The 22,606-nt window shown below is 41.2% G+C and overlaps 1 protein-coding gene across 1 annotated transcript; it reads right to left on the reverse strand.

The window, feature by feature from the left end:
• Positions 1 to 773: 773 nt before the first annotated feature.
• On the reverse strand, positions 774 to 10,787 carry snx19a (sorting nexin 19a). Its single transcript, XM_034099697.2, has 11 exons — positions 9,300 to 10,787; positions 8,271 to 8,409; positions 8,081 to 8,181; positions 7,885 to 8,010; positions 6,721 to 6,839; positions 6,504 to 6,597; positions 6,271 to 6,421; positions 5,231 to 5,354; positions 3,757 to 3,941; positions 3,142 to 3,229; positions 774 to 1,829 (listed from the first exon to the last, which is right to left on the reverse strand). The coding sequence occupies exons 1-11, from the start codon at positions 10,785 to 10,787 to the stop codon at positions 1,709 to 1,711; spliced, it is 2,736 nt and encodes a 911-aa protein (XP_033955588.1). The 3' UTR covers positions 774 to 1,708.
• Between the last annotated feature and the right edge of the window lie 11,819 nt (positions 10,788 to 22,606).

A 22,606-nucleotide genomic window follows, 5' to 3' on the forward strand; every position in this document is an offset into this window, starting at 1 on the left:
TAGTTGACACAGAGTGGCCATCAGAGATTTCACAGATGCGTCCCGTTGAGAGCTTTGTGTTGAAATCACAGCTGCTCTGACTGAGACGTGTGGGGCCACCATCAACGCAGCTTCAGCGCTTTGTCTCCTCTGGTTGCCAGTAAAGTCCCAAAGCATGACACAGGAGGTGGGAGCACGCCAGTATCAGTGGGAGCACGCCAGTATCAGCCCAAGATTCCATGAGAAAGGAAGTGGGTTGTGCCAAGTGTTCCTAAAATTCTATTTATGAAGTCCTTCTGATCGGCACATGGAAACATTTTATTATAATTCTGTTACGAAAACAACAATTTTCACATATGATAGATAGCACTAAAAAAAAACATCTACAAAAAGACATGTGGCCTACAGAATTGTTGTAAAATTAAGATGTTCAATGATGCACTGAGAAGTGTCTCCACTCTGCAAGATGTCTCTGTTCATTAGGTGTGAATTTATATCCATTTAATCGGTTAAATATACTGTGGCCAACTGAAGTATCCATGATGGGAAAAGTTGCTGCATTACGTTTAATTAATTTAGCCATTTTTGAGTGACGTACTTCTTTCCCCTCCTGGTTTTTTTTCCCGTACCATGCTCTGGATATCTTTCCTGGATATTAAAAGCTAGCTGTCTTTGTTTTCATTTCAGAATATTTCAGACCTTGCCAGCTAGCAGGCCCTTAGGTGAGAACAGCGTACCTATCACACGCACCTGTCAAAGGTTAGCCCCGCCTACAGGAAATACAAGACTTAAAAAACAATTTTATTAACAAATAAATACAAAAAATCATAATTTTTTCGATTTCAAAAATTTAAAAGAATGGCTTATGATTGTAAAATTTAGATTGAACATTTTGCAAGCAATAACATCAGACTGATGATATAGTGTTAATTTGCTATGATAGAAACCAGATCAAAAAGACCAAACTAATTCTGATGGGAAAGACTATATATCTTTTTCCATTGGGATAAGGGGAAAATATGACATAATACTAGACGTAAATACAGGAAAAACAAATCGCACTCACAAAAGTTAGAAAAATACACAAAATATCCATATGGCTCTGCCTAATCCAGGATGACAAAGGAATACAATTTGACTTTGTATATTTGGGAAAAATGCTTTAAAACAAAAGAAAACAATCATTTGAATTTTAAATAATTGAAAATGTTATCATAGAAATATTGGCTTTGTTGTGTGCGTCCAGACTATACAAACACATTATACTGAAGATGCTGGGGATTTGTTTCCTCTTTTCTTTTAAACCTCCCATTTAAGTCAGATATATAAGGAACATGGTTCCCTGCGGTCATTGCATTGAGGTGTTAATCTTTACACTTTTATAGACTCATCAAAGGTCGGATGTCTGGGAAGAAGTCAGTCTTTTTCAAAAGCTGCTCACGATCAAAAGAGTCTATTCAAAATTTGAAACAAAAGTAAGAGTTACAGACCACTTGACTGTTTTGCCTGTAGAGCCAATGCACATAGGAACACTAGTTAATGACTGATTGGGTTATGCTGACTGGATCACCCAACTGTATCTACCTGCTGTGTCCCCTTCGGGTGTTCCAGAAATAATCACACAGTTCTCATCTGTATGTGCCCTCGCAGACGAGGGACTGCAGGCCATACTGAATACCCTCAGACACATGTCGTGCACGGTATCCATCACTGTGTTATCATGTGCTGATCATGTGTGAGGATGGTCTCTCTCTGGGTCTTTGTGCAGCAGAGACCCCTGAAAGGCCTCGTCGCACGACTCTGGGATCAGAAACTCCAGCAGCAGGTCGCACACGCAGTAGATCAGATGCCTGCGTACAATCACACAGACTGTTATTAACACAGATAATGGATAATAGGGGATATGAATGCATGGTATGTATATAATCAATATTGTATTTGTTGTTGTGTGTTGGATGGCACGAGAGTCTTAAAAGGGAGAGTCTTAAAAGTGCATACTTAGAGGCCAAGATAGCTTTTTTTACAACATGTTTTTTTCCTTGTCATTTTAAGCTAGATTTGAATTATTATTTTGTATTATTATTTGATTGTGCCCAATACACTGTCGCACTTTATTTGTGCCTCGTTCTATTTTTTAAAGAGACTCGTGACATTTTACCAATATTAAAGGTGGGGTAGGTAAGTTTGAGAAACCGGCTCGAGATCGCTAGAATTTGAAAATACACAACCGGAGAAAATCTGCCACTTCCTTACAGAGCCCCTCCTCCAACACACACGAACGCGCACATGACCAATGAGGGCACGAGATAAGTTTGTGCCCCGATGGGAGGCTGACAGGCAGGTAGGCCATCCAATCCGTTTAGCCGGGTCGGCTAAACGGATTGGATGTACTTTTTACAGTATTACGGCTTCTACAGATGACATTTTTTATGGATTTTTTGTCAAAGCACTTCAGATATTCATTGCTATCGGGATGTTAAGAGCATTCCATGGAATATAACAAGTGTATCTCGAGCCGGTTTCTGAAACTTACCAACCCCACCTTTAAGGTAAAACAGGACCATTGACAATTACATATCTTAAATTTAGACTCAGTTTAGGTTTACCTTTTATTTTAAATATGTATTTCGTATTTAACTATTTCAGGTACATGGTTAAAATATGATGCTATTGTGTTGGCAGCTAAACACACGTACGATGACTATAAATTAATTACCTATTTGTATGCTTTTACTGTCTGTCCATAGCCTTTATGTGCCTTGTATTTATTCTTATGTGTGCTTTTTTATCTATTCGTGTAATATTATATTTTATTATAATGTTATGTTCATTGTGAAGCACTTTGGCAAACCCTCTGTTTTTAAACTGTGCTATATAAATACAGTGGATTGGATTGCCAACAACTTCTGGTGAAGGTCACGCCAACAATCGGCAAGACTCAAATCCAGATATTTTAAAGGTAAACAGATACAGATTGTAGGTTTGCATTACGACCTTTATATATACAGTCTATGGTTACAACCCTTGTAGTTATACAGTTTAGAGTATTACAGCTTTGAGAGACATTCCTGCCCTGTTTATACTTTCCAGCTCCCGAGTGTAGCTGTCTTTAAACAGCAGTGTCATACGCATGTTTACCCGACAGCTTGGTTGTTGACTCACTTGTTTATCTGATGATCCTGTACAGACTCCAGCATGGTCTCCAAGCTCAGTCTGTACTTCTCACTTCCCAGAATATCAGTGATGAGCTCTGCTTGGGCACAAACAACGACACTAATCAAAAAGGACAACACCTATTAAAGGGGGCCCTTTTGTGCTTTTGGGGTTTTCCCTTTCCCGTTGTGTGTGAAATAGGTTTGTGTGCATGTCAATGGTCGCAAAGGCTAAAATCCCAAAGCTCCTTCCAGAGGGAGTTTCTCTCCCGTATACCTGAGACGCCTTCATTGGACTCCTTTGTTTACTTCTGTAACATAGTGACATCATTGCAAATACAAATATTAACCTGAAAATTAATGTCCAAATATCAGATGTCAAATGTTCAGCTTTAGAGCTAATTATCTCATCACACAGAGCTCCAAGGTGAGTGACTTGCATTTCTAGCAAGACCACATATTTTCCTGAATATTTTGGGATGTAACTCATGGGGTGCCATGTTATAACAAGTACATTTAAAAAGGAGATTTAAGGAGACATCTACAAATCGAGAAAACACCCTTAGACTCCAGAGGGTTAAAGAAGTATTCCCACAGCTATAATCCAACTCAAATACTTAAGTACCTGGGATCAGCTGCATCAGACAGTCCAAACATTGCTCCTTGGTTTCTTCTCTTTCTGCAGGACTGCGATCCGGCCAGTGTTGAGCAGGCAGCGTGCCGCCGGGCCAAACAGCTTCCTGCAGGACTTGTAGGTAAATGACCCAACAGGGGGCACTGGTGAGGTGGGCAACGCCGACATCCAACCATCTGAGACAGAAAGAGTATATATACAAACATGTCTCTGAAGTGTTTGGCTCCAAACACCAAACAGATCATTGCAGCATTACCCATAACCCCCTCTGTTTCAGCCCTGTTTCTAAAGTGCTGATTCTGTGTCTGTTACTTTAGATGAAAATAAGGAGCCACTCCCCACGCCCCTCGGAGAGAGATTTGGTTAAAAAGAACACAATGGTGGTCTAGGAGGACCTTGGTTGCTGATTGGCTAATGGTTACACAAGACAACAAAACGTTATGACATCATAAAGTGGCCAAAATCTGATCAGCTCATTTTCAGACAGGTTTTTATAGAAATGGACAAAAAGAGAGAGAATCTTTGTTCCTGAAACTTTCAGAATCTCTGAAAGTCTCAGGGACACATGTTGATGTAGAAGAGACATGAAGAAGTGGATTTTGCATAATAGGTGACCTTTAATACAAACAAGCAATTCAAATAACTTTACATGATTGATTAGGAGAAAACAATGACATGCACACAAGGGGGGGAAGCAACACAAACATGCATTCTTAAATCTATAAACCATAGCAGGAGCATGGACATTATTTACTGACATGCTTAGTGAACCCTGACACTCCCAGAGGTAATGGGAAGTCCAAAAAAGGAGGCCAGTATAATCAGATAATGACAGCAAGACACTAGAGATTACAAAAGCACAGTTCCCACCGAGTGTGTGGTAGTAACATTCCCAGTGGTAATACTAGATTCCCAGTGAAGTATAAACATTGCATTTAAAACAGAGAGTTGTATTTTTAAAGGAAATTTGAGAGAATTTCATGCAACAGTCGTGTGCAACAAACCACTTTTAGTGCTTTGTCTACCAGAAGAGGACCCAGCATCAGGATGTTTAGCTGTATGAAAGGGAAAATAATCTGTTATAGATTCTAATCATTTATGCAATAATGTGCTCATCACTCAAATGTTGTAGCTCATGAAGTTAGACCTTATTTTAACTACTTTATATGTTGCTGGGCAGCTTGTAGATTCCAATAAGAGATCAATAAAGTTTTATCTTAACCTTAAATATTTTTATATATTTTTTTTTTGTATTATTATTTTGAATCTGAATCTTTAAAATAATGTTAATAATACGGTAGTGGAAATTAAACAACATTTGACACTAACATTTGGGGTCTGCTTTGAGTAGCATGAAATTAAAATCTTAAAGTGCCTCACATTTTTATTTTTGAGTCAAATGTACTTTTACTCAAAAAGGAAAATCACCTGTCAGAGGTATACAGAAGCGGAGAGAAAGTCGTACCTCTCAATGAATGTGCCGAACAGCAGTCTGATGGTCTTCTGTATGTTTTCAGTGCACAGCCAGCTCCACTGGTCCTTCATCAGCAGACACAAAATGTTCAAAGCAACGTCTGCCACAGCCGTGTCTGTAACACCCAATAATGAGAACACCTACAATCATATATGACATATTGCACAGACTCAGGAATATTCTGACTTCTAGGAACTCTCTAAAGCAGGGGTGTCAAACTCAAGGCCCGGGGGCCACATTCGGCCCGCGACTTCATTTTATGTGGCCCCACAACTTGGCCACAAGAGCTTGCAAAGAATATAATATGTTTATTATACGGTTACAGAAGCACGTTGCCCATAAACTACATGTCCCACAATGCATCTCAAATATGACTTTTTTCTCAGAATTTGCCTTTTCTTCTTCAAAATATGCATTTTTTCATAGAATTCCTTTTTCTCAGAATTAGATTTGTATTTCAAAATGTCATTTCTATTTCTTTTTTCTCCAGAATGTGGCTTTTCTTTTTAAATCATTTTGGGACATACGCACTGAAAAGAATTGCAATTATTTGCCCTAGACTTCTGCTTTCAGACGTAGTTAATTATGAAGTTATTACCCTATCCGATGATAATCCAATGCAGAGGCAATGATGTAATATAATACATTATTTTATATATATGATATATTTATATATGTATTTTTATATAGTCTTAAAGTTACAACCGGCCCTTTGAGTGCAACCATAATGCCGATGTGGCCCGCGGTGAAATTGAGTTTGACACCCCTGCTCTAAAGTCTAAACACACAGTGGAGTTTTGCTGCTTCCAAGTGGTCAAGCTAAGTTATTGCACGTTGCTTTTCTAGGACAGCAATTAATAAATCCTATAGTCCTAATTCAAAGATTCAAAGGTTTTATTGTCATATGCACAGAAGCTACAGTGTAGAAATGGCATTGAAACTCTTATGACCCGAGCTCCTCTCACGATGCAACATATATAATTAAATACAAAAATACAAATAAAAACAAATACTGCTGTTTGAATATCAACCTGTGCCATGAGTTTTCCAAGAAGTCTTTCTGTCTTTCCCAGGCTTCTCACATTTCTGTCTGGCTGCCTCTTTGTCATTCAAACCACATACAAGTCTCTCCTGCTCTTGGACAAAGTTCTCCAGGCCAGACAGGGACATACCATTGAGGACCTGTGAGAAGCAAAACAACATTCAGCTGTTTTTGTTTTAAACTCGCATTTATCAATCACAGGTGGTGAATAGAGTGACTTACAGCGCTGCCTTCACTAAAGCAGTACGACACTTTAGGGTGCAGGTCAGGTATATTGAGAACTGGTGACATTTTGCTTGGGAACATATGCCTCATGCTGTGTGAAAAACACAAAAATGGAAATTGAAATACATTTAAAAAATATTTTTCAACAATATTTGCTATTTATCTTGACAAATCCCTGTGTTATGTTCTCCAAAAGCTTTTATACACCGCTCACCTGTACTTTCTACTCTCCACTGTTTTTCCATCAGAATCTCCCTCAAGGTCCTCCATTGGGCTGAGAGGCTCAGGATGAGGAAAAGCTGTCTTCAAGGTGTCCAAAGCATTTTCCATCATCTTCAATTGAAACCAAGTTGGAGAAGAGAAGACAGGAGATAATTACATTTCTCAAAGGACTGTACATAAATCATCATTCCCATTTCATCAAGGGTCAGAAGAATTTCATTGCCATGTCTACACTGTAGCTTATGTGCATATGACAATAAAACCTTTGAATTGAATTTTAATTTTAGTTGATCAGCAAGCTGAAGAGAAATGCTGGTAGGCAGATTCAGTTACCGTTGGACTGAGCTAGCTTAGCATTTCAACGCGCTTTATGCTAAAATAAGCTAAGAAACTGCTATCTTAAGCTTAATACATATACAAACATGTTCAACTATTAATTAAATCGTACTCAGGGAAGGAAAGACACTTTTTGGTGAGATGTTTGACCCTTCCCAGGATTACGGAAAAACCATTGGGCTTTTTGTTATGAAACTTAAAGGTCCCATGTCATGGCCATTTCTACTGATCATAATTCCATTGTTGAGGTCTACTCAAATAGATTTATATTGTGCCATTTTCCAAACTCACATTGGTTTCTCATACAGCATCTCTGCATAATATATTCACTCTGTCCTAAACGGCTTGTTGGAGCTCCTGCCCCCCTCCCTATGAGCCCAGTGGCCAGGGGCGGACTGGCCATCGGGACGTTCGTGACGAATCCCGATGGGCCGGTACTGAAGTGGGCCGGTCGGACGATGTGGGCCGGACGGATAAGTCACTAGCAAGGGTGTACTTTGAGGGTTTGTGACTTTGCAGACCGTTTACATGCATAAAACCTTCATAACACAAAGGGGGACGGGTAATAACCGGAAAAGCATGACATGGGACCTTTAAGAACTGAAGAATCCATTACGTTTAGCAGCGGACCCGAAAAACGGGGCAGATGCAAGCCTTTTCTCAGTTAATGAAAAACAGCCATGAGAGATGTCTATCCTCTCCAAATGTCCTTGTAGATTGTTCTCACTTTTTACGTACTTTGTCAGGGAAATGCCAAACTACATTTCTGACAATCACTCTCTGTCCTCTCCGGATATACACCATTTAGATTCTTTCTCACCTTATCAATCCTTGACTTGACTAAAGGTCTTCTTCTTTCTTCAAAATATGTGCAGGCGTCTGAGTTTAGAGCCATGAACTCCTGCATGTCCTCACTGTTGGATGTCTCAGGGATACAGCTTAATTGCTAGGAGAAAAAAAAATCTTTAAAATGACAGAATCACAGCAAGGACATCATAAACGTTGTGAGAACCCACTTTCAGGAATGTGTCCAGCTGGCTTTTACGGGCTTCCACCTTGTCGCACTCTGCATTGCCAAACGGGAGGTCAGGGAACATTTTCTTTGGACCTTTGACATCTGAAATCCATTACATTGATTTGTGATGGTGCATGTGTCTTGGTACATTAAAATCCAACGGTCAATTAAAGCAGACAATAATTTCTTACTCTTGATAACTTTCTTGACTTCGGGTTTCTCCTCTAGACGTGTTTGCAAGTTGAGGAACTCGCTATATCTCCGGTTGACAGTGTGACAGGAAGCCGGTTGTGGAGAGCCACCGTTTTCCGTTTCGCCCATTTTCTCAAACTGTAAAACAGGAAGTGGAGGTTAAAGTGTGATAATCAATATGTTGACTGTTTATAATAATACATTTTATTTAAGGCGCCTTTCATGACAACCAAAGAACACCGTACAATTTGTTAAATATTCTAAGAGTTCGAGGCAACAGAACATGATAAAAATATAATTATAAAACGGACAAGTCAAATCAAGCAATCTGATTGGTTCATGGCCGTGATATACAGTACTGAGCGTATACCACGGGTAGAATTGTAAGTTACTTTTCAATACAAATCAGTATCCCTCCGCGTCTGAGAAAAACAGTATACCGTTGGGCTGAAAAGCAAACTGCTTGCAGTTTGCTTTTCAAACTGGAACAAGAAAGCAGTGGATAAGTAACGGGGCAGTAATCCTCCTTTTTACGCAGCGGTCCAGACATAGACATCAAACGGCAACACATATTCAGTGTGCAGTTCCTTTGGCATTAGGGCAGGGATATCTAGATACATTCCAAGGTTTGACATAATGAATTGTGCTACTTTTAAAGCAAGCAACGATGTTTTCAAATCTGTAATCAAAGAGGTCCGCAAAAACACTATCGACCAATCAGATTGCTTGATTTGACTTGTCAGTTTTATAAATATATTTACATTTCTTCCGTTACGAAACAAACTTACAAAGCATAAGATGGAAACATTTAAGATTAACTTCGCTTAGCTGTGATATAATGAGCATATACCACGGCCTGTCGTGAGCTATTGCTTAAACATACCATCATGGAGAAGACACTTAAAGTGGACCACACAAATGATAGCGTTATTCAGAGGAAACAGATGATAAAGAGCACTACAGTGAGGAGGCTGATATATCTATACATCATATAGTTTATATATCTGCCAAGTAGTAGGTGGCATTACCTTTACAGTGTAAAGAGTATAGGGATGTATGCTTGTGCCGCGCTGCTCTACTGCATTGATAGTGCCAGAAATCTGCACGTTCTGGATGTTCATTGGTGCAGCTTGGGTGTTCGTGGTGTCAAAGTCGCAGGGGGTCAGAGAGAATATTTTCGGAGAACATGGCTGGGGTTTCCCTAGGGCTATTCCTGCTGGCCACTGGGATTCCTCGGGCAACACCACCTTCGCCCCAAGGTTCTTCAGCGGACCAAAGCAACCGAACGCCTCATCATCCTTAAAATTCATCACGTTGCAGAAGTTTGTTGGAGGGCCACATTCACAAAAGCCTCCCGCCAGGTCGTCTTCTGAGTCGGTCTGGATTAAGGAGTCATATAAAATCCTTTTGGACTTTATCGAGGGGGAGAAATGGCCGGACGCGAGGGAACAGCAGTTCACTTTGCACGGTGAGAGCAAACCTACGGGACAACCTTCCACATTCCCCGCAGAGATCAGGCTCATCATGCTGCTCTGGGAGGAGTCTCTCTCAGACATGGTGCTCTGCGGATCGTCCTGATCAGAGGAGCTTCTGCTGGGGAAGCTGGCTGGATCAGACGATGACAGAGACTTGCAGGTGGTCCAGGACTCATTCTGAACATCACATCTGTATAGTCCAGGTGCAGCTGGGAACTCATCCATATTGATTTCCTGTGGTTCTCTGGACTTGGTGATGACATTGACAATGGTCTGGTTGAGCCAGTCAGGATCGGACACCCTGTTTATGAGCGGCAGCACCACGTTACAGGTGATGAGTTCTGTAACCACGTAACCGCCGGTCCTGGTTTCCATCTGAGGGTATGGAACCAGTACATTTAAGACGAGGTTAACTAAGGCCCTGGAGTAGCTGAGCTCAGCAGATGCACTGCTCACGGCTGGGTGAGGGGCATCCACTTCACTGTAGAGCCGCCACAGATTCAGGCTCTCCTTCTGCGTCGACTGTATGTGTCTCGCCGCCATGTAGCTCTGCAGGTGACAACCATAAAGCTCCAGCAGCCGTTGAACTAGAGCTGTTCTGTCAACTCGCCGCGCACGCTCCTTCAGTTCCATCACTGACTCCAGCATCGAGTTACGCACCGCACGTTCGAACTCCCCCTCCACCTCTGGCAGCAGAGTTCGATACCACGAAGACACAAAGTCACGCACCGCTTTGTGGACGGCATTGTGGATCTCATTGTTCAACCTCCACTCATGTTCAGGTGAGTACAGAGGTGGGTTCATACTGCCAAGAGGCAAAAAGTGTTCCAGATGGAGAAAGCTGTTTGTGTCCAGTATGACGCGGGACCCCAGCCAACCGCCGAGGACCACCAAGAGACTGGTGAAGACGCAGAGCAGCCAGACGTTGACCAGCAGGTGGAAGAGGACGAGCCATGCCAGCAGAGCTCCAAACCCCAAAACCCTCCGCTGCCCAAACACCTCTGATAAAGTCCAGTGAATGGAGCTCTTTGTGGGAGGCATTGCCGTCAGCAGGGGAATGGTCTCCTGTTGAAAAACATATGGATATATCAGTTTTCTGACATGCACAACAAATAAGAATAGTAGTGCTTGCTTCAGTTGATTTCCTCACACGATGTCGTCTTAGTTGCACAATGTTGCTGTATAATGACTTTTCACTGTTGTTTTGAACTTTCTTTATTCAAACTATTTTCAACACTGAGCTGACAACTTTGGCAATTATATGATGATGTACTATATGTACTCAATGACGTTTTACATGTACTACCCAGATGTGTTTTTATCACAAGACAAATAAATAAAAATACAGATATTTATGATCCCAACAAGATCCCATTTAAAGCGTTTTGATCCACTCACTTTTTATCAATCACCACCATCATGTTCAGCAACCTTTTGTTCAATGAGCAAGGTTAGCATCTTAAACTAAGAAGGTGGACATACTAGTAATCATTGTCTTGCTTTATCATCATTAACATGTTGACATTGTGTTTGGTAGTACTTGAGTAAATCTACTTGAAGTTACTGCTTACCATTGTCCAAATCAAATTACATTAACCAAATCTCAGTCACAATACATAGTTTACTGCACTGTAGGTAAATAATAAGGTAAATGTTTGAAAACCAGCACAACATACTGATCAGCCTACAGGACTACAAGCAATAGCATTGAAGCTACTTGAGATGCCTCAGGCAAACCTTGATTACAGATACTGCACACCTAGCAAATGGGGCACAGTCTGCTGACATGACACTGTGGTTTTACAGGAATATTCACCCTGCTGTAAAACCAGCTTTGAGAAAATAGAGCATACATTACCTTAAAGGTGTTAGGAGCTTTAAAACACAGATACAGGTCGCATAGGATCCCCTCCTCCTCCAGGACGTGGCTTTAATCCTCCAACAAAGGATTATCTGCGTCAGTCTGCAGAGAAAAGACACACACAGGGCACATATAACTAGCTGTTGAGGGAACTTTGACCCGCCAGCAAGCACACATTCACATAAATTACATAAACGTATGCAGAATACAGAAATGTGTGTTTATAAATAACATAATAAATTATGTTAATGTTAAAAAAAAAAAGTATGACAAACACATACATAAATAACACCAAATGTTGGTAATTAATCAGAACTAAAACTCTTAATTTACATTTTAAATTAAATAAAAGCAAAATATATTGAAGCGCTATTGTGAATTTCTCGAATAATTTATTCTCATTTTTCATGCTCCATAAAAATGAATCTTGTTAAAATGTGTAGTAGTAGTAGTAGTAGTAGTAGTAGTAGTAGTAGTAGTAGTAGTAGTAGTAGTAGTAGTAGTAGTAGTAGTCAGGGGCGGATCTAGACAAATATTCATGGGGGGGCAAGAGGGTGGCAGGAGATTTTGAGGGGTGGCATCCCCTGACAGAAGTATATGCTGATTTAAATCGCAATCATATCAATCAATTAGGGGTGTAACGGTACACGTACCCGTACTGAAATTATTCGGTACGGGCCCTTCGGTTCGGTACACGTGTGTACCGAACGAATATAGCGTTAAACGTAAAAAATTGAGAACATGAACAACGTTCTGGAAGTAATCTCAGGTATATATCATAGAGCGACCAAGTCATTTCATTGGACGAGAGGCATACTATGAGAGCTGGTCACAGGGATGCGTTCAAATATAGTCAGTAATTTGAGGAACTGTCGAAATGGCGAATGCATATAAAGTTGAGCTGAAAATCCTCCAGCATCATTGAAGTCTCCGGTTTGGGAACATTTTGGTTTTGCAGTTACGTACAAGGATGACGGACAAAGACAGGTGGACCGAACCAAAGCTGTTTGTCGGCATTGTTCAACTAACATTGGTTACGCGGCTGGCAATACATCACACTCATTTGAAAAGGCATCACCCGAATGTGAATATCACCGGTACCAAAAGAAAAAAGACTGAAGTGCAAACCCAACTCCCACTAGCATGTAAGCCTCCACCACTCGCAGAAAGTTCAGACCGAGCCAAAGCTATTACAAACGCCAAATATCCTTATGTTGCCATGTTAGCAAAGCGCTACCTGGCTGTATCTGCTGCCACTGTCCCTAGAGAGTCTATTACAGCTGAATGCGGCGATCACTATTTTACTATTTATTACTATCAGCAAAACGCCTCACAAACTTATTAAGATCAACAGCTGTAGTGCGTTTTGATTCAATGCTGAGTACAGCCAAACTTGACATTCTCTTCTCTGTCATTGTAGACCGCAACTACCTCATTCCTTCAGTGCTTGGGTCCGAAAGGCTTCTCGTTTTGCGCCGTCCCCCCATTCAAGTGAATTCGCCGCCAATCATATTTCCACTCTCGCGCCAGGACCGGGGGAGGGGTTACATGACGTGCATCTTGTGCTGCATTCACTTGCACTCGGACATTAGAGACTTTCTCTCATAAATGTCCGATGAGCCACAACTTTTCTTTCAAAACAAAGATGCCAACTGGGGTGGCAGCTGGGGTGGCAAGGCTATTGTTCAGGGTGGCAGTTGCCACCCCATGCCACCCCGGTAGATCCGCCCCTGCTTTTCTGTGTCATGCATCTCACCTGTTTGCCCATGCAGCGCTGCTGTCCCACTCGGTTTTCACACTTGTGGTGGAGGCTCATCTTGCAGGCTTTGCAGCGGAGGCCGTGCTTTGCTGTGTTTCCCGCCAGGAACACCACATGCTTGGCTGTTGTACCTGATGCACACACAAAAGGTGTAAGAGGTTAAGACAGGATCTGTCAGGAGCTGGACTCGAATTGGGGCTCCTAAGTGAACAGTAAATCACTCACAGAAAGGCAGAGGCATGGAAAATGTTGTTCAGAAGTCCTTCACATTCATTTATTCATCGTCACACTTGCTGCAAGCTTAGAATTGTTCCCGGGGTGCACTAGGGGGAAACTGGGAAGAGACATGTGGAATATTTTAACAGTGATACTTTTAGCAAACGTGATGTGCAATTTTAGCAAAACCATTTTAACAAAACAGACTGTGACTGAGCCAGTGGTATCTGCCCCATGAGAACACTTTTTAAATTGCTGCCTGTGTGCAGTTTACCCTCTCTTATTAATACCTGACTCACAGTCGCTACAATAAATGAAGATTAATCTGACTTTGCTGCAAAAATATGTGTGTGTGTGCATTTGTGCAGAGGTGTGTGAATGAGTAAGTAAATCACATGTCAACATCATCAGATGGTATCAAAGTTGTCTTTAAAGGGATCACTGGGCTGGGGCTCTGTTATTGTGTGTGTTTGTGAGAAAGACATACAACAAAAGAGAAAGAGCTGCATACAGTAGGTAGGTATGTGTAAGTTGGCATGTTTGAGGAGTGAACGTGAAGTGCAATGTCACCGCAGGGAATCAGACTTTCACTGTTCATCTTACAGATTTAATTAAAATCCGTTTATCACCAGAATTAAAAGTCACGTAGCTCAAGTTTACTCTTTAACCCTCTGGAGTCGGTGGACGCGCCGGCGCGTCCAGGTGCGCATAATTTTACGTAATTAATCATATATTTTCGATTATAAGGAGTAGAAACATGATTCAGATATCCGCGGAATCGCTGGAAGGGTAGCTTTCCATCAGTATCTCCTGTGAGACAGTAACCAGGGCACAACAGCCAATATGGCCGCTCAAAGCATCTTGACTTTACACTAGGGCTGAAGTCGAATAGTCCATTTAGCTTAGGAACCTTCCTAAAGGAGTGAAATGACCCGGAAGTCCCTCAGTGGCAGCCATGATAAGTGCCGTTCGAATTATCGAGAATGATGAGAATGATAGGAAAGGAGGTTTCAAACTTCCTTTATAACCTCCTTTAGCTTAGGAACCACTGGACCTCCCTAACCGACAGGAGAAGCGAAAATGCTGCCCCACAATGCATTGCAGCCGCAGCATTTGCCGTCACTCAACAGTCGGCCGTTCACGGAAACAACCGATTATGACCGAGAAATTATATCATGAAAGTTACGGTGCTTATTAAGCTTTTTAAAACATAGGTGGTAAGTTGCCAAAGTGCTTTGTTTTGAACGTTCATCAGTATTATAATCAAAGAGAGAAATATGAACGTTAGTTTTTACTGAAATGATCAAATAAAGTCAACATTTCAGTCTTCACTGAGCTGTGTGGAGTTTGTTCAACTTTTAAAAGATGTTTGAATGGTGACAGAGATAGATGTTAAGGACTAACGTTTATAATAAATACATCTGTATTGATTTTAAGATCTTTAGTTCATACAATCATACGTATTGGGATCATTAGTATTAATGTGGACCGGAGGGAGAGGGTGACGAGCATAAGTTTCACTTTCCTTTTTTATTTCAATTCCAACTTTGGTCCTGAAGAATATGTTTCTCTGTTGTCCACGTTCATAAAGCAAAGCAGCAGCATCAGAGCACGGTGCAGAGTCTCCAGATGAGTTTACAGTAGTCCCTCGTTCTTATTAAACATCCATGTTGTAGTCCGCTGTATAGAAAACTGTGGTTTCCATGGTTTCCCCACAGCAGCAGACGCACACAATGACGTCCGCTGGCGCATCATAAACACGTCGGTTAGTGAAAGTGCATTCGGATTCTCTAAAGTACCGCAGTCTCTTCTCCTAAGTCCTTTTGAATTCTCCTATCCACTATCCCTTAACCCCGTGACTCTTCACTCAGAGGTCAAGGAATAGACGATAGGGTTAGAACTTAGGAGCTGATTTTTAAACTATCCGACTGCAGCCTAGGCTTGTTTGAGACAAGCAAGGCTGAAGTCCAATAGTCCATTTAGCTTAGGAACCTTCCTAAAGGAGTGAAATGACCCGGAAGTCCCTCAGTGGCAGCCATGATAAGTGCCGTTCGAATTCTCTAGAATGATGCGAATGATAGGAAAGGAGGTTTCAAACTTCCTTTATAACCTCCTTTAGCTTAGGAACCACTGGACCTCCCTAACCGACAGGAGAAGCGAAAATTCTGCCCCACAATGCCTTGCAGCCGCAGCATTTGCCGTCACTCAACAGTCGGCCGTTCACGGAAACAACCGATTATGACCGAGAAATGATATCATGAAAGTTACGGTGCTTATTAAGCATTTTAAAACATAGGTGGTAAGTTGCCAAAGTGCTTTGTTCTGAACGTTCATCAGTATTATAATCAAAAAGAGAAATATGAACGTTAGTTTTTACTAAAATTATCAAATAAAGTCAACATTTCACAGTCTTTACTGAGCTGTGTGGGGTTTGTTCAACTTTTAAAAGATGTTTGAATGGTGATATACACAGTGATAGATGTTAAGGACTAACGTTTATAATAAATACATTTGTATTGATTTTAAGATCTTTAGTTCATACAATCATACGTATTGGGATCATTGGTATTAATGTGGACCGGAGGGAGAGGGTGACGAGCATAAATTTCACTTTCCTTTTTTATTTCAATTCCAACTTTGGTCATGAAGAATATGTTTCTCTGGTGTCCACGTTCATAAAGCAAAGCAGCAGCATCAGAGCACGGTGCAGAGTCTCTAGATGAGTTTACAGTAGTCCCTCGTTCTTATTAAACATCCATGTTGTAGTCCGCTGTATAGAAAACTGTGGTTTCCATAGTTTCCCCACAGCAGCAGACGCACACAATGACGTCCGCTGGCGCATCATAAACACGTCGGATAGTGAAAGTGCATTCGGATTCTCTAAAGTACTGCAGTCTCTTGTCCTAAGTCCTTTTGAATTCTGCTATCCACTATCCCTTAACCCCTTGACGTTTCACTCAGAGGTCAAGGAATAGACGATAGGGTTAGAATTTAGGAGCTGATCTTTGGACTATTCGACTGCAGCCCAAGACCTGCGCAGACCTGCGCAATTGCGATCAACGTCTTGCTGGTGCGTTGCATGATGGTTAGTCATTTTGTCCGACTTGCTCTGGAGACTCGCCCACATGAGACTTTGAAATCTCGCGGGACAAAGACGCCCGCAGCCTTGAGAGCGAGGCGAGGCGAGTTGGCGCACTTGCTCTCCACGAGCTGCGGAAGCGAAATGCTTGATGGGAAACGGCTCGCTGGTATCTCGAGCTGAGCGCTCATTGGTGGTTTTTACCACGTGCTGCTGATGAAACTCTCCAATTGGCTGGCAAAAGTGTGTTGTTGTTTTGTGTCAGTTTTACGTCGTCACATCCATTCCCATTTTTCATCATTGTTCCACAATGTTTATCATCATGAAATTAATATCTATATATGTTATACTATACTTGCACTGCTTACCGTTTTCATACTTTATATATCTTAGCATATTCATACACACTGTTCATACTGCTCACAGGCTGATATCTAGTGTATTCATACACACTGTTCATACTGCTCACAGGCTGATATCTAGTGTATTCATACCCCACTGTTTATTCATCATTTCATTCATTCTATATGTTATTCTGTAGATTGTGTACATTACTTTCCACTTCGCTGCTTGTTGCACCTGGTTAGAAGCTAAACTGCATTTCGTTGTCTCAGTAGGCCTACCTGTAATATGTGCAATAACAATAAAGTTTCTCTTTAAGTTAAACCAAATCATTAAAATAAAATATATTGTAATGTAATGATTTGGTTTAACCTTATTTATTGAATACATCATTTAAAATGGCAAGATTAAATCAAATTGCATCCATGTTGTACACATCATAAAGCTTAAAGTGGCAGCTAAAGAGTTAACACAGCAGCAGGTCTGTTCAATTCATGCTCATTCAGCTTCATGTGTGCGGATCTGAAGGGACTGATCATTTGTAGCCTGTCCACCTATCAGTTTTGCAAACATTAAGAGGGAGGAGCATTTCTATTACATCCACTTCATCTGCAACGAAAAACGCCAACGCAATTTCCGCCATTGCAAACCCAGCCAGTCAAGCCGACTCCGAGTCCGAGCTGTCCGACTTAAGACGAGCTTTTTGACACCTCCCCCGGCTGCGATCGGCTACTCTCGTCTACTTTCGAGGAGAGCCGCAATGTGTCTCAAACAAGCCTACTGTGTGGGATTGGTGGATTCGTGTGTCCGTCAAGGAAATCTCAGCCGGCAGCCATCATGGTCTGAAATGACCAATGGACATCGAGAAATCACTAAGGACCTACCCACCAAGTAAAAAAAACATAAACCACGTGTCTCCCATCAGTTTACGTCTGTGTGGATAGAGAGAGAGCGAGAGCGAGAGAGAGAGAGAGAGAGAGACAGAGAAAATTGTTTAAAAAAGTTGCCGACTTCACTCGAGATTTTTTTCGCTAGCAACAGTGAAGATAGAGCCTCAGATGTTCAGAACCTGAAGTCTTCGACTCTTCTGAAGAAGAAGAACACAAAGACAACAACAAGGATCCATTTGGACATGGGTAAGTGTAAATATTACAGTAATAGTTGTTAGGGAAATAATTATCTCAGACTCCTAGATGTGACATACAGGACCAACCTTGACGTCTATTTATGTCCTTAAGGACACAGGCTGCTTCAGCCAATAATGTTATTGTTCCTGTCCTTTAAGGACACAGGCTGCTTCAGCCAATAATGTTATTGTTCCCATTCTGTGACCGGTCAATACTAGGTCACAGATGGTCTTTGTTGTGGGGTGCACCGGGACACTTCCTTCTTTGTTGTTTGTGGACTCCAAGGTATGACATATTCGAGGCCATAAGTGGCGGACGCAGGTAACTCAGTGTGCCCAAACTGTCTAAAGCTATCTTATCAAAACATGTTGATTACTCTCTTTTGAAAACCAGTTAAATGGGCTAGCAAGAGAGAGGCGCTCCAGAATTGACGTGGCAACCACCCGTGCAGTCAGACCGTGACTGCTGTGATTGTGATGTGAATTCTCCGGTGTTCCGGTTTAACTGGTTCCCCGATCAACTGGTTGACAGATGTGGAGGCGTGGCCTTCGACTGAATACACATTTCGATCGCTTCTTCTGTCGTTTACATAAATCTTTTGGTATATTTGGCTCCATAGGAACACTTTGATGCACATTCAGTACCAGTGTGTGAGGTTGTGGTTACGATGGCGATATCCGACGCGAACAGCGAGGACTACAAAAAGAAAACGAGTTGACATGGGCATGTCTGTTCAAAACATTGCGAGCTCCAATAAATCATTTAAACCAGCTATTGTTGGCAGACTTATACTGAATATCGTTCTTAATGTGATACCAAGTCCACCTGAGACATGTGTACACCTTCAGACAGCCTCCCAGTGAAGCACACATTCTTTACTCACAGTTTGAAAGCAGCGTGGAGAAGTCTCAGCTGTGTTAAACTGTGATCCTCTCAGGTAAACTGTGATTCGCCCATGGGAAAATGGGATCCGCCCAGATTAAACTGTGTACATCTTCTGTGGCTATCTACCAGCGATCATGTTTAATATGAAACACACACATACATCCCTTATAAAAACGGCATTCTGCAGCACTCATCCAGATCATGTGACTGTTAACTCGTTTTGCAAAGATAGCAGCAGAAATGTCATTGCTGCATGTGCAGGGATATTTAGACTTGAAAATGCTGATGGGTCATTAATCTTGGTCTCGGCAAACAATATTAGGAATCTTCTATTCCAACTACATAATATTCAGTGTCCATCGACATGAAAATAACAAAAAGTTCATGCTGGACTCAAACCCGAGTCCCAACAGCGAAAGTCACTCCAGCCCTGCACGTTATGAGTGCGCCACGGATCAACACGATACTTCCCAGAGAATCAAAAATAAAATAACAGTGTTCAAAACACTCACGTCAATTACATTACATGACATTGCATTTACCTGACACGTTTATCTAAAGCGACTTACAATAAGTGCATAAGACCAAGAAGATACAAACTTGAAGAAAACATAATCAGTACATCAGGTTTCATAGAGCCAAAACATTTAAAGTGCTACTCAACTGGCTTTAGATAAGCCATTCCGTTATTAGTATAAGTGCTTTGTTAATAATTCTAACGTCAATAAATCCTTTACAAACTATTCTTGTTGTCAGTCTTACATTTGTATCATATATCGTTATTAATATGATGTCGAGTCGATTTGATACCCGTATAATAAACAAGGATATCTGATCTCGGTGGGTCTTAATGAGGCTTGATACAGACCTCAGTCAGTATACTATATTATAATATGTATATTATGGCTTAAAGTGTACATACATTCGCTCACATTATAAATGATGGTCGGGTTGCATTTTTCTGGAACTTTTTAACAAGGTTAATCTAAAATGTTGTAGTGTGGTGGTTCGATATGTCGTGTTGATCCGTGGCGCACTCATAACGTGCAGGGCTGGAGTGACTTTCGCTGTTGGGACTCGGGTTTGAGTCCAGCATGAACTTTTTTGTTATTTTCATGTCGATGGACACTGAATATTATGTAGTTTGAATAGAGATTCCTAATATTGTTTGCCGACCAAGACCCATCAGCATTTTAAGTCTAATCACAGCAATATTTCTGCTGCTATCTTTGCAAAACGAGTTAACAGTCACATGTGATCTGGATGAGTGCTGCAGAATGCCGTTTTTATAAGGGATGTATGTGTGTGTCTTTCATATTAAATGATCGCTGGTAGATAGCCACAGAAGATGTAACACAGTTTAATCTGGGCGGATCCCATTTTCCCTGGGCGAATCACAGTTTACCTGAGAGGGTCACAGTTTAACACAGCTGAAGACTTCTCCACGCTGCTTTCAAACTCTGAGTAAACAACGTGTGCTTCACTGGAGGCTGTCTGAAGGTGTACACAGGTCTCAGATGGACTTGGTATCACATTAAGAACGATATTCAGTAATAAGTCTGCCAACAATAGCTGGTTTAAATGATTTATTGGAGCTCGCAATGTTTTGAACAGACATGCCCATGTCAACTCGTTTTTCTTTTTGTAGTCCTCGCTGTTCGCGTCCGGATATCGCCATCGTAACCACAACCTCACACACTGGTACTGAATGTGCATCAAAGTGTTCCTATCCAGCCAAATATACCAAAAGATTATGTAAACGACAGAAGAAGCGATCGAAATGTGTATTTCAGTCGAAGGCCACGCCTCCACATCTGTCAACCAGTTGATCGGGGAACCAGTTAAACTGGAACACCGGCCGTAACTCCAAATAAACCTCCAGTGTTTGACATCAAAGCTCCTGCTCTACCCTGTCTCCTTCCTGAGTCAGTGACTCCCACTGCATTGCTACACAGAAGTTTCCATTACAATAGTGTACTGGCAATGTGTGGGGAATACCGCGAAAATGAACAATAGGTTTATTGATATATATTTGTTATCGATAGTCGTGAACTTTTTCTTGGGACAAAATAGACTCCATTAGCAAACGTTTACTCTGTGTTAACGTTATTTTGGTGTGTAAAAGTGAGATTACATGTGTAGATGATTAAATTAATCATTTATTCGTCCCACAACGGAGACATTTACAGTGACATGTTTTTGCCATCGATTATTTAATCATACGTTCTGTTCAGATGAGACTTTGTCATAGATTTATTTATGTGTGCCTGTTATTATTTACCGTCCTGTACAGATGAGACTTTGTCATAGATTTATTTATGTGTGCCTCTTATTATTTTACCGTCCTGTACAGATGAGACTTTGTAATCAGATGTAGCCTATGTATATGTGTGTCTGTGATTTTATACTGAATGTAAAGTAACTGGAAATACCTGTGTGTGTGTGTGTGTGTGTGTGGTGTGTGTGTGTGTGTGTGTGTGTTTGTGTGGTGTGTGTGTGTGTGTGCGCAACACGTTCTCACTCCCATCCCGTCACATATTGACGGACGGTCAGGGCCCCTCCACGTCGCTATATTACGTACAGGGTACCCCTTTCCCGTCATTTTCTACGGGCAGGCGTCCCATAGACCTTCATTGCGGACAGCGGACCCCTTGACCGTCAGGTTTCTACGGGAAGGGCGTCCCATAGACCTTCATAATGCCTATTTTAAGGTTCATATGGCCATTAAAATGTGTTTTGATGTCATTGTATGCGAGTAATGAGTTTTTATTTCTGATTATTTGTGCAGTACATGTACATGATGTTTAGTTTGCTAGTTATGACGAAGATTACTTCATGAATGTGTACACATTCATGGTTGCTAAGGTGGTGTTGCTATGGACGCTGCAACAGCTCCCAGACCACGTGATCAACAACAATGGCTGTCCTTCGTGTTATTCTCGGTGGAAAAATGCCTATTTTATGGTTCATTTGGCCATTAAAATGCGTTTTGATGTCATTGTATGCGAGTAATGAGTTTTTATTTCTGATTATTTGTGCAGTACATGTACATGATGTTTAGTTTGCTAGTTATGACGAAGATTACCTTACGTCTGTGAGGAAAATGCATGGGGCTCAGAGCCTCGTATTTTAAATATTTTTTTCCTTCTAATTTGTTATTCTTTTCAAAAATACACACTGTTATTTACTCACCAATAACATACAATTATCCTTGCTTTATTTATTGGTTTAATTCCATAATCTCGGTCTTTTTTGGCGTTCGTCAGGAACTGAATTTAAAAATAAAAATAACCGGAAACAGACGTGGGCATTTCGAGCGATTACCCAAGATTCTCAGCTACGCTGATTGGATGTTTTTAGCCGCAATGCATGCTGGGATTTGGTGTTTATATTATATGAAATCCGGAAAACATTTGAAAAGACTAAAATAATACTTAATTCCGAGCTCTTGCTTTCTCTTTGAAAGTCATCACATACAGCATTGTAATACACGGTTCGGCTGCATTAAATATTACAGATCTGCCGTAGTTCTTTATTTATAGCGCCCTGATGATGGACCTATGGAAAAACTGAAGAAATGCCGCCGAAAAC

Source organism: Pseudochaenichthys georgianus, chromosome 14, assembly GCF_902827115.2.
Source record: "Pseudochaenichthys georgianus chromosome 14, fPseGeo1.2, whole genome shotgun sequence".
In the NCBI taxonomy this organism is placed as follows: Eukaryota; Metazoa; Chordata; class Actinopteri; order Perciformes; family Channichthyidae; genus Pseudochaenichthys; species Pseudochaenichthys georgianus.

Excerpts from the sequence above, each read along its gene's own strand:
- snx19a (XM_034099697.2), bottom strand. The coding sequence starts at position 10,787 with ATGCCTCCCACAAAGAGCTCCATTCACTGGACTTTATCAGAGGTGTTT. Across the intron at positions 8,410-9,299 it reads ATACTCTTTACACTGTAAAG|TTTGAGAAAATGGGCGAAAC; the intron begins GTAATGCCACCT and ends CCTGTTTTACAG. Across the intron at positions 1,830-3,141 it reads CAGGATCATCAGATAAACAA|GCATCTGATCTACTGCGTGT; the intron begins GTGAGTCAACAA and ends GATTGTACGCAG.